Source organism: Antechinus flavipes, chromosome 1 (assembly GCF_016432865.1).
Source record: "Antechinus flavipes isolate AdamAnt ecotype Samford, QLD, Australia chromosome 1, AdamAnt_v2, whole genome shotgun sequence".
Taxonomy (NCBI): Eukaryota; Metazoa; Chordata; class Mammalia; order Dasyuromorphia; family Dasyuridae; genus Antechinus; species Antechinus flavipes.
In genome coordinates this window covers 270,290,729-270,302,800 of record NC_067398.1, presented here as the reverse complement: position 1 = coordinate 270,302,800, position 12,072 = coordinate 270,290,729, and the positions used below count along the sequence as shown (strand labels likewise).

General features: G+C 35.5%; 1 protein-coding gene across 1 annotated transcript in view; it reads right to left on the bottom strand.

Moving 5' to 3' along the window:
* Nucleotides 1–568: 568 nt before the first annotated feature.
* The window catches only part of KIAA1958 (KIAA1958 ortholog), a 243,142-nt gene continuing 231,638 nt past the window's right edge, over nt 569–12,072 (bottom strand). Inside the window, exon 6 of the mRNA XM_051961277.1 lies at nt 569–4,668. Coding sequence (XP_051817237.1) covers nt 3,865–4,668 — 804 coding nt within the window. The 3' untranslated portion in view covers nt 569–3,864. The remainder of the gene's footprint in view (nt 4,669–12,072) is intronic.

Below are 12,072 nucleotides of genomic sequence, written 5' to 3'. Positions count from 1 at the left end.
AGGTCATTAAAGTAACCATGGTCATCACAGCTAGAATTTGGTAGAAGTTAAAGAAAACTCAAATTGTCCTGATTCCAACTATCCACTAAGCCAAGCTGACTGTTCTTCAAGGGAAATCATTCATGATTGTTATAAATAAAACTCAGTTAGTAGGTATACAGTTAAGTTCAAGAACTTCAAGATCTTTCAGAACAAATATTTTTTTTTGTCAGGACAGAATAATTGATAGTTAAAATCCAAGGACACCAGAGTTAATCACCCAACACAGTGAAGATGACTAAAGAACATTTCCTTTAGTAATATCTCTCCTTCCAACTTTACCTACCAATGGAAATTCTGGAGCCTTCCCCCCTGCTTTTACCTGAATGAGCACACTCTTTAAACTAGATCAATTAAAATTCTACCACCTTTGCTGTTCAAAGATTTTGAGGTAGATTAGATTCTGAGAAAGTAGTTAGTAAAGTGAAAGCCCAATGTAAGAGGACTGATTTCATTACAGATTTGTATGTCTCTGAATATGTTGTATTTCCCTACAAAAATGTAAATTTCATGGGGAAAGGAACTATGTCTTATTTAAATTCTATAGTATTCTGCACAGTAGTTTTGTATAACTGTTGAATTAAATAGAATGTAATTTGGAAAAGTCATGAATTGAAACATATAGTAACACTTTTGATATGAAAAGATCCTTAATAATATATATTGCTCAGGAGATACTGCAGTCCATCTCAGAGCCAACATGGCAATTTAATGAGAAGTTTAGGAGTGGACAAATCCATGTAGGGAAAGAACTTATGATGTGATCAATCAAGCCAATAGTGCAATGAGATCAGTAATGAACATAAGATGATTAGCAAAAGCTATGAAAAAACTAGGAATGTCAGAGTTGTTCTTTGAGATGTGTAAATGAGATAGCATTAGAAAAGATTCTGGTGCTTTTTGGTGAAAATCATGCCTTAGAAGAATAAGATCTCCTTAATGTTTACACTTTCCAAGTTAAAGGGGCCCTGTTGTTGTAAGATAGTGTATAGACTACTAAACTCTAGGTGTGCTCCACAATTGAACAAGATGTAAATTTGTCCAGTCTAGGATTACTAGGGGAAAATAACCCTAATTTTTCTCTAAAACAAAATATCTTCTATTATTTCACAAGTTAAAAAGCAAGTAGAAATAAGAAGCAAAAGGGAAGTTTTTCTCTTATGAATCTAAATCTAAAAATGTACATTAAGGTATACTTCAGTACAGTGTCTGGTACTCAGTTATATGTTGAGTATTGAAGAGCACTTAACATCTAGATGCAAATCAGATTGCATTACAAATTAGATACTCTACTAAGGTCATATTCTGTGATTCAGAGTTTTTACAGATGATGTTGGTGGAAGGCAAATCCTAGTTCTACTGAGTAAAATAGACTTCAAGTAAGAGTCCAGTGAAAGAATATCAACCTAGCTAAATTTGAGAACTTTCTTTAACAGAAGGTTGGCTATCAGGTGATATATTTTTCCCTCTTTCTTTCTTTTTTCCATTTACTTTTTCCTTCCCTTCCTTCCTCCCTTTTTTCTTTCTTTCTCCCTCTCTCCTTTCCTCTTTCCTTTCTTCCTTCCTCTTTCCTTTCTTCCTTCCTTCTTCCCTTCCTTCCTCTCTCTCTTTTCTTTCCTACCTCTCTCCTTCGTTTCCTTCTTATCTCCTCCCTTCCTTCCTTCCTTCCTTTCTTCCATCCTTCCTTCATTTCTTCCTTCCTTCCTTCCTTCCTTCCTTCCTTTGTTTTTTTGCCATAATAAAGTATCAACCTGTAAGTATGGAGGGTTTTTTGATCAGTGACAATCCAAGGCATGCCCCACACTGATGAAATCCAAAATCTTAAAAAAATATTAAAGTACATATTGATAAAAGCATGGGAAAATGCAAACGTCTATCTACATTCTAGGAAGAGAAGCTAGTAAACTCAATTTATTATTCTAAAAGGAATTGAAAGGGGAAATTAATATTCAACCTTTATGGGATCATTGGCAGTGCTAGCTGTCATCTTCTCGACAAGGCAAGAAGTCCAATGAATAACTCTTTCAAGTAGAGATGTGATACATGTCAAAATGAGATAATTTTTAAAAGCCTACATATAATTGAAAATAAGTTTTGAATTCCTAAGTAGTAAATAGCTTTTGGAAATTGTATTTGAGGCTACTAAGAGTTGTATAATAATTTAATCACATAAGGATGTAGTGGTCTACCTCCAATATAAAAAAAATCGTTTGAGAAATTATTATCCAAACCTCAATATACTTCCATTCAATTAATTGCTGGCCTCAAACCAGAATTAAGAGTCAGAAACCTCTATGTGTTTATATTAGACTGTGATCATCTTGATTTCTATTTATGTGATATAAATTCAAATGCTAAGAATAAGCTGTCACAATGCTAATCTCCTAATTTCTGTCTCTATTTTTGCCTGGCATGCTTGAAGAAGAAAACAAACATCAAAACTCCTGTATAACAAACATGGGTACAAGCTTGGAAGGATGAAATAATCTTTTTTTGACAAGCCTGACTTTTACAAATGGAGAACTTTATTCAGTACTGCTTGGGAGTTTGTTTCTCCAGGGTTTAGGATTTTATTTTGGTTGAGTCTGAGAAAGACTTCACAATTACATAGATCCAGTGTGAATTACCACACATAGAAAAACAGCCATCTTTATGACATCTGGCATTAATGACCACTCAGAGATGAGGTCTCATGGAACTAACCTCCATGTGATACTAAGATAGGTACTTCTCCTCCTCAAGCTCTCAGACTTTGATCACAGATCCCTTACTTTAGGCTGCTATCATGAGGAGAATTCATGAGAGCAAAGATCATATGTTCTATTGGAAATATTGTTCTCAGAAGAGCCCTTTTTGTACATTAATCTTTTGTCATAAAAGTGTCTCTACTGACAGAGGAAAGAAGGCCCCTGCTCCAATGGAGAACAGTGGGGGCAGGGTCCTATAGTCATACCAGTGGGGCTCAGTAGAGCCTCAGGACCTTCCTCCTATCAGGCATTGCTGCTTGCTCTGCAGAATGAGGTTATCCATCAACAAAATATAAAGGAGTGTCAAGTACAATTTTTCTCTGGGAACCATTTAATGCATCTGCCTCTCTCGGTTTCCATTTCTTTCTTGTATGTGTAATTTGCAAGCAATATACTCTCTTTGTAACATTAGAAAGCTACTGGCTACTGGGATTTAAAAAAAAATTATTACTTAACGAGTTTTATTTGGGGGAAAAAGCTGTGCAAAAAGGCACTATATAAATCGATTCCCTCACTATTATAAAATTCTTGCAAGTGAAACAATATACATTGTCTTAATAACATGATATACCCTTACATATGTTTGGATAGGATATCCTCACTTCAACAGCAGCTGCTATGATATTTAAAAAGGAAAAAAAATCAGAATAGCAGGCTATACTGATTGTCATTAAGCCTGATATTGAGATATATTCATCTCCCTCAATACCTTGAATCAGTCCTGACCTTGACTTGTGTAGATGCCCTGTCACCTTCTTTTATCCTTCCAACTCTAACATTTCTTATTTAATAATAATAACAATGGCTGACATTTGTATAGCACTTTAAGGTTAAGAACTTCATGTATATTATCTTATTTGGTCTTCACAATAACCCTGTGAGGCTGGTGCTATCATTTCCCTCATTCAACATATGAGAAAACTGAGGTCCAGAGATGTCCAAGTCACACAGTAATAATTTTCAGAAGCGGAATTTGAATCTTAGTCTCTCCAAGTCCATGTCCAGAACTTAATTCATTACACTACATGGCCACAGAAGTGATGGCAAGATAGTGGCTTGTGGAAAGGGGAAAGGCTCATTAATAGCAATTCAGTGAACCAAACTTCCTGCATGCCTGTGTGAATGAGACAAAAGTAAAATTCTCACAGTTTTCAAGCTTGACTTTTTTGGCCAATTTTGGGACAACCCCCCTGAGAGACCGGAGTCCCATTCTTTGTTCCTCATACCACACATTTCCCATACCGCTGATCTCCTTCCGAGCTGTCAAGTAGAAAGGGGACTTGGCTTCCATCTGGGTTGGTGGCCGATGAATGTACATATACTTATAGAGGAGGCAATAGGGACACAGTTTGTGGCCCTTGGAATGTTCATGGTAGATCTGTCCATAGCACACTTTGGTGGCATTGACCCGGCTCTCTCGCTTCACACTATCTGTCCGTGCGAAAAAGGGCCGGTTTTGAGAGTCTTTGAGCAGCTCAATGTCGCCATACATCAGGTCTGCATGTTCCTGCAAGGTCCGCATGTTCAGATACTGGCTGTTGTATTTGACCACAGTAGACAGGAGAGCAATGGGACTATCATCCCCAAGGCACCCAGTCCTCCACATTTCCTCCTCATCAGAGAGGGAAAAGTAAACAATGTTTCGGGAGCGGGCTCCTGACATCCCTGCTTTGCTCAATACCCGTAGCTTCTCTTTGAGCTTCTTGGTGGAAGAGCTGAAGGTGTTACTGGTGATTGAGAAGCCAACGCCAGCATTCTTCAAGATGCGATCTAGGCCACGGCGGATAGCATGGAGGGATGTGGCCAGAAAGTCCGAGCCATCTGTTTTCTTCACAGTCATATAAAAATCCTCAAGGAGCTCATTCAGTTTCACAGCAGGAATCTCAAATAAGACAAATACCAAGGTTATATATTTAGGGGTAGACATAAAAATCCAGCCCTCCCCACAATCCTAATACACTAGAGATATTTTTAAACCTCTCTCTATCTGGAGATAGAGGTGATTCTCTTGTCCCTTACCCAGTCTTGCCTAGAAAGCTTTTTCTTGTCCAGATCAAATGATATTTCTCCTATCTTTCAAGAAATAGCTCTCATTTAGAATTAAACATTCATTCTCTATCTTGAACCCTGTCTCTAAAGGACAGATACAGGAGATTTCTAACCTCAAGGATAGAAAATAGCAAGCTCATAGCTAGCTGGCTTTATTGGAGTGGAAGTTGTTGCTTAGACACACACAAAAAAATGCCTGTGTATCAGCGGGAGCTAGGAGAAATTTAGAAACTTTTCCTAGAGGCTGTCACCTCACTCACTCTCAGTTTAATCCCTAGGAAATGAGAGGGAAATTGAGGGACCATGTTCCAAAGGGTTTAGTAAAATTTATAGGAATTATACAGTCTTGTTTTTCCCAGAAAATGAAGCTATTTGCAAGTAGGATGCAAGGGAAATGTACAGTTTATTCTGTTTCTCCCTCTGTGTTCTCTAGATTTTGAAATATTTTATAAGGGAGATGAAGAGATATTAGAATAAGAATTTTAAAATTTTGTTTTATGGACCCTTTCAACAATTTGGCAAATTTCATGGACTCCTTCTTGGGAGAAAGTTTTAAAATGCACAAAAATAAAATATAGAAAATTATATAGAAAACTATAATTACTCTTCTTTATAGATCCCAAGAATTCCTTTCTCTTTTCTTCCTTTCTCCCTCTTTCTCTCCCTCTTTCTCTCTCTCTCTTTCTTCTTTCTTTCTTTGTTTCTTCTTTCCTTTCTCTTTTTTCTTTCTTTTTTTTCCCTCCTTCCTTCCTGCCTTTCTTTTTTTTTTTCCATAACTTTTATGTTCTAGAGCTTGCAACCAGATCTTGTGGACACTGGTAGAGCTTCCAAGTTATTCCTACTTTGCCTGGGAGACTGGTCTGTAAGATAAGACAGGGAGATATGGGGATTGTGTGTATCTATGTGTCTGTATATGCATGTATGTACATATGACACAAACTTCTTGAAAAACAGAAGACCTGAAAGAGATTCAGCAGATATACTTAATTTACTGCCAACTATGGATTCATTAGATTTTTTTCTCTTGCTGAAAATCTCAATCTATAAAAGTGGTTATGCCTTAATAAAGCCATTAGGCTTTAATAATTGTAGAAAATGGGGCTAGTATATACTAGTCCTATTAGTTAGAGGTGACACAAGATCTGGGAGATTGCTCTGAAAAATGTTATTTCTTCTATAATGTCTTCTCTGACCATTCCAATGCAAAGATTTCTCTCTGCATGTTTTACCCATAAGATTCATGCTACTTTTTTTTTGGAGTGGGGAGGGGAAAGGAATGTTTCATTGATGTAGGGAACTTGGTGAACAAACTTTAAGTGACTGAAAGGCTGTTAGGATCATATAGTCAGTGCATGCCAAAGGCAGGACCTGAAAGTTTTCCTGACTTTCTTGAACCTCCCTTTTTATTTACTATGCCATGTTGCCTTTGGCATTTGCTTTATCTTTACCAATATATTTCACACTCCTTGAAGACAAAAATCACATCTTATTCATATTCCCTCATCACCTCTAGTAGAACATTTTGTATATAGTAATGACTCAGTATATATTTTTGTACATTTTATTAATTGAATGACCTGAGATGAAATATGGGTGGGGAAAGGGATTAAGTTGATTTAAACTCCAGAAATTTTTTCTTTCATATAATCACCATTGCATTAAAAAAATTATAATTCACTGAGAAAAATACAGTGGTGAATATAATTCTTCTGCAAAGTCAACAGTTTTGGGCTATAAATAATTTTCAGATCACTTTGCAAATAAAAATCAATTCCCTGGCCTAGACTGACTGCCTCCTTAATTTTCTCGAAGTAAGTTTTGGTCAGTTATCATTCCTTGAGGTTACCAAGGTCTTCAATGTGTTATAGAAATGATGCATGAAACCAGTTTCCTTCTGGGAGCAATTCAAAGCATTGATTTCACATCATGGTTGAGGTACTTGGCTACCTTACAATTAAAATGATAAAGTGGATAGAGGAGCTGGTCTATGAAGACAGACGAAAACACAGGGGGATGCTTTGGTCTAGAGAATTCAAGGCTGAGAGGCAATTTGATAAAAGTTTACAAAGACATGAAGGGTATAGATGACATAAAAATGTGCATAAGTGGAAAATTTTCAGAACATGAGCACTAATTTCTCCTTCTCTTCCTCTGTCCAGACTCCACTTGAGATCTGAAGTTCTAAAATAGTAGTTTTGTGGTAGTTAGATTATTGCATTTGGTGTCAGGAAGATATGAATTCAAATCAAACCTCACACTCTTATTAACTATGTGATCCTGAATAAGTCACTTAGCTTCTACCTCAGTTTTCTGAAGTGTACAATGAGGATAATAATAACACTAGCTTCCCAGGATTATTTTAAGAATCAAATGATATATTTAGTGTGCTAAGCACACTTTTTTGTACCTGGCACAAAATAGGTGCTTTAAAAATGCTTGCTTGATTCCTTCTATTAATAGTATCATTTTACTCAACAGCTAATAAAACTATAAAAATTAGGCCAAAAATAAATAGGCCAAGAATAGATACATATTGAAAAATGTGAAAAGATTCCAGAAGAAGTAAATATTAAATCTGTAATAGATAAGAGAAGAGAGGGGTTCTTGGAGGACACATCTCTATATTTTGAGATAGATAACTTGGAACACAACAATATTCTTCCATAAAACATCTTTCAGAGTCAATATTAGAGATAGAATATTGGGCAGGATTGATTGTGCATCTGATATACTCTTTTTATTTTACATTTTATTAATGTTAAGAAATCAGAAAAGTAGTCTAGAATAGTGAATAGTGGACCTACTTGAAATCAGGAAACCTGAAGCAAAATTTGAACTCAGGAAGACAAATCTTCTTGACTATAAGCCTGGTACTCTATTTATTGCCCCACCTACTGCCATGATTTACATTGGTATAGAGAATTTCCTAACAGGAAAGCTCTGTACACTCATAAAATGAGAGGTCTAACAAAAAAAAAATAAATGAAAGAGTTTCTATAGTAGAGAAACATATGGAATTCTGGAGAAAAAAAAAAAACAACACTGGCCTGGGAGTAAGGGATTAGTTTCTACTTCTCATTCTGTCATTAACATCTGGGTAGCACTCAGAAAATCACTTAACCTTCTGTGAGTTTTAATTTCCTATATGTAAAAATGATGCATTTGAATTAGATGAATGCCTATTGACCCTAGATACACAGCATCTTGATTCTATGTAAATAAACTGCTAGAAGTTTTACTGCATTTTTTTCCAGTCATTTTCATCTGCCTCTGATTCTTGGTGACTTATTTGGGGTTTTCTTGGCAGAGATACTGGAGTATTTTGCCATTTCTGTCTCCAGTTAATTTTATACTTGGGGAAATCAAGACAAACAGGTCAAGGGTAACACAACTTGTGTCTGAAGCCAAATTTGAATTCAGATCTTCCCAACTCGAAGTTCAACACTCTAGCCACTGTGACACATACTAAAGATTCCTGAAAAGGCTTTTTTTAAATATACACATAGCAGGCTCTCAATAATAAATACTTATTCAATTGAAACCTGAGATCAAGAATATTCAAAATCTCATATTATCAAGCATATTTATCTACCTGCTCATTTCTGATATGTTTTATAGTCTAATAATAGACAATAAAAAAATCTGTACTATATATATATATATAAACTGATTCTGATTTTATTAGAATTCTTAAAATGGAACTAAAGGCTTAGATTAAATTAGAACTGTTTCCCAATAAGTTATGCAATATTTATTAAATACTTACTGTGCTTAATGCAAAGTTCTATACTTTGGGGGAACTAAAGCCAGTATAAAGTATGGTCATCGCTCTCAAGAAGTTTGTAGTCTAGCAGAGTATAAAATACTAATATAGATAGTATTATAGCTATCTATAAGTATAAGATAAGTGAATTGAAAATTATAAAATGAAAAAAGTGATATTTAAAGGGTAAGGGTGATAACAATCAGGAATAGAGAGGATGATGGATATGGGAAGGCAACATTTGATTTGGGTTCTAAAAGAGAAGCCTAGGAAGACTTATACAAACTGATACAAAGTGAATCATGCAGAAAGAGGAAAACTATACACAGGAACAATAAAAAGGTAAATAGAAAAAAAATTAGTTGCAATAAAACTATTGAAATTAAATTCTGTCAAATTATAAGGATCAAAGAAGAAATATTAGAAGGTTTTTTTCTTTGCAGAAGTGTGCAATTAGGAATGTGGAACATTGCACATAAGATTAGATTTTTTTATGTGTTAGTTTTGCTGAACTGTTTATTGTACTTCTCTCTCTTCCCCCTCCCCACTTGCTTACTATCCCCTCCTTCCCTTTGTTATTAGGGAATAAAAACTCTATGGAAGGATGAGGGAGGGACATTGAGAAATAGAGATGATTTGAAAAAGATGTCAACTTTTAAAAAAGATGTCAACTTTTTTAAATTAAAAAGATGGTTAATAATTCAACAGGTAAAAAAGGGGGAGAGAAAGTTTTAGATATAGGGAAAATCATGAGAAAAACAACAAGGAAACAGTGCATGTGTGATCACTGAAAGAATTGTACAGTTTGGTTGTACAATAAAATTAGAGCACAACTACATGCCTGGCACTGTATTAAGCACTTTAACAATATTTTCTCCCTTGATCCTCACATTATTGTGGGAGGTAGATTGGCCCCATTTTACAGGCATTTTTTGTTAACTATTGAGGATACTGTTGAGGAGAACAAGGCAGGTAGAACTGACTTGTCCAAGGTCACACAGCTGCTAAATGTCTTAAGTAGTGTTTGAACTCATCTTTCTTTTTCTGTGCCTAAGATTTTAGCCACTACATCACTTAGCTACTTAGATAAGACCAGAGAGATAGTGTTGTGCTACATTGTTGAAGGCATAGCAGTTTGAATTTCTTTCTGTAGGTAATGGATTTCTAAACCAAAAAGCAGCCCAATCAAATTTAGGTAGATTTATAAAGAAAAAAAGAATATTTTGAGGGTAGCAAGAAGGGTGAATTGGAAGAAAGATAAATTGCAGGTAGGGGAATACTTATGGAATTATCATAATAAGTTAGTGCTAATGAGAGTCAGTACTACAGTAGTGACCTTTGGAACAGTAAGGATTAGACAAGCCATTAGAGACTGTTGTGGACATGGAATCTTTAGAATTTAGTAACTGATTGCATATGGGAAGCAAGAGATGAGATGAGTCAAAGATAATTTCAAAGCAGTGAACATAGTGGGAAATGGTGAATGATGGTACCACTGGCTGAAATAATGAAGTCAGAAAGAGGGATAGGGCTAGGGAAAACAAGAATTTACTTTAGACATGTTGAATTTAATATGCTTTTGAAACATGGAGGTAGATGGTATTAGAACTGAAGATGAAGAGCAGGAGGTTAGAAGAGAGGATAGGATTGTAGATACAGATTTGGGAGTCATCTGTATGGAGGTAGGAACTGAGATTGAAAGTAAATGACATTGCCAAAGGAAAAATGAAAAGAATGTTATGGTCAAACTCTTAGGAGGAGCATTTGGATTTAGAGGTCAGGAAGCATATAAGAAGCTAGTGAAAGAGAGAAGAGCAAGTTAGAATGAGAGAATGAGAAACACGTAAATGTGAAGTTAACCCAAGGGAAGAGGAAATAGAACGTAATGATCACCTAAGTACAAAGTTGCAAAGGGATCAGAAAAGGTAAGGACAAAATCTTGCCAATCCTGTGATTAGAGAAAAGGAAAAAAGAAGACAATGGTAGTAAATAGGTATGGAAGAAGTGAACTGTGGGGAAACCTCAATTTTCCAGGTAAAGTAGGAGGCTGAGTGTGGGAAAATGGGGGGGGGGCACAGTTGGTGATAAGCAGAAATACTTTACAAGTGAGAATGGTAATTTGCTTGGAGAATTTTAATGTTCAATTCCAGACCTAAGATTCTTTTAGGGATATGGTTGGTCCTGATATTCACTGATATAGGAACTCGTGGATGAGGAAAGCACTAAGATTGTTCAATATTTTAGTCATGTCCAACTCTTCATGAACTCATTTAGGGTTTTCTTGGCAGAGATACTAGAGTGGTTTGCCATTTCTTTCTCTAACTCATTTTATGATGAGAAAACTGAGGCAAACAGAATTAAGTGACTTGCCCAGAAACACACAGTAAAATAAGTTTCTGAGGACAGATCTAAACTCAGGAAGAGGCCCAGAACTCTATTAGCTACTTAGCTGCCCTTTTATCAGTATAAATTAGTACTTTCTCTGTGATTAAGTGCTGCCTAGACCTCTTAAACCTATTTGAAAGATTGAATGACTTGTAATATGTATCAAAGATGATACTTAAACCCACATGCTCCAAGCCAGCTTTTTGTCCACTATGCCACGCTGTCCCTGGGATTCTGCTGACATATATAAATTGTTCAAGGTGTATTTAACTTTATTATCAGAGCTCCTCCATTTTTCTCTAATGGCATCTAACCTTTCATGGGAAGTAGATTATTTGCATATATGTTGGGCTTTGACTTTCTGTTTATCTGAATCCCTTTAGAAATTTTCCTTTAATGCAAGTTTCCTTGCATTATTTAGAAGATGGAGAACTGGAGGGAAGCAAAAATAAGGGGTAACATTGACAGTGAAGGGTCTTTTTGTTTTTTCTATGGTAACATTTTGATTTTCTCACATGAGTAATAACTACTGCCTTTTCTTATCATGGCAAAGGCTGGGGGAAGGCAGATTTACTTTCTTTAAACACCATAAATTCTGTTCTTTTTTTTGAAAGGGCAAATACTTCTGGGTGAGTTGTTAGAAAACAATTTCTTATATAACTTGGGAACAGAAGAATAAGGGCACATTCTACCATCTTCTTACCACTTAGCACAATGCCTAGTTTACTAGGAAAATGGTATTCTGACCTTCTCTTTAGCTAAGATTTAGTTTCTCTCTGATTTAATGATTAAAGTCTTCATTTGCTGTTCCCTTCCTCAATCTATTATGATTTTGACCCCCACAATGTATATTTCTTCCAACTTCGAAAATATTTTGCTTTTTTCAAAGATAGGGAAGAAAACACAGAGGGTACACACAGAGATGTTTTCCTTCAGTTATTTGGAAACAGGCTTCTGACCATTTCAAAACAAAAGTTTTTACTTTTCATTTTTAAAATTAATTCATTCTTATGGTTTTAAGTCACTAGAGTTGAAAACAAATCCCATGAACACCTTTTCATGCTATGCCAGTCAGAGATTTATTGAATG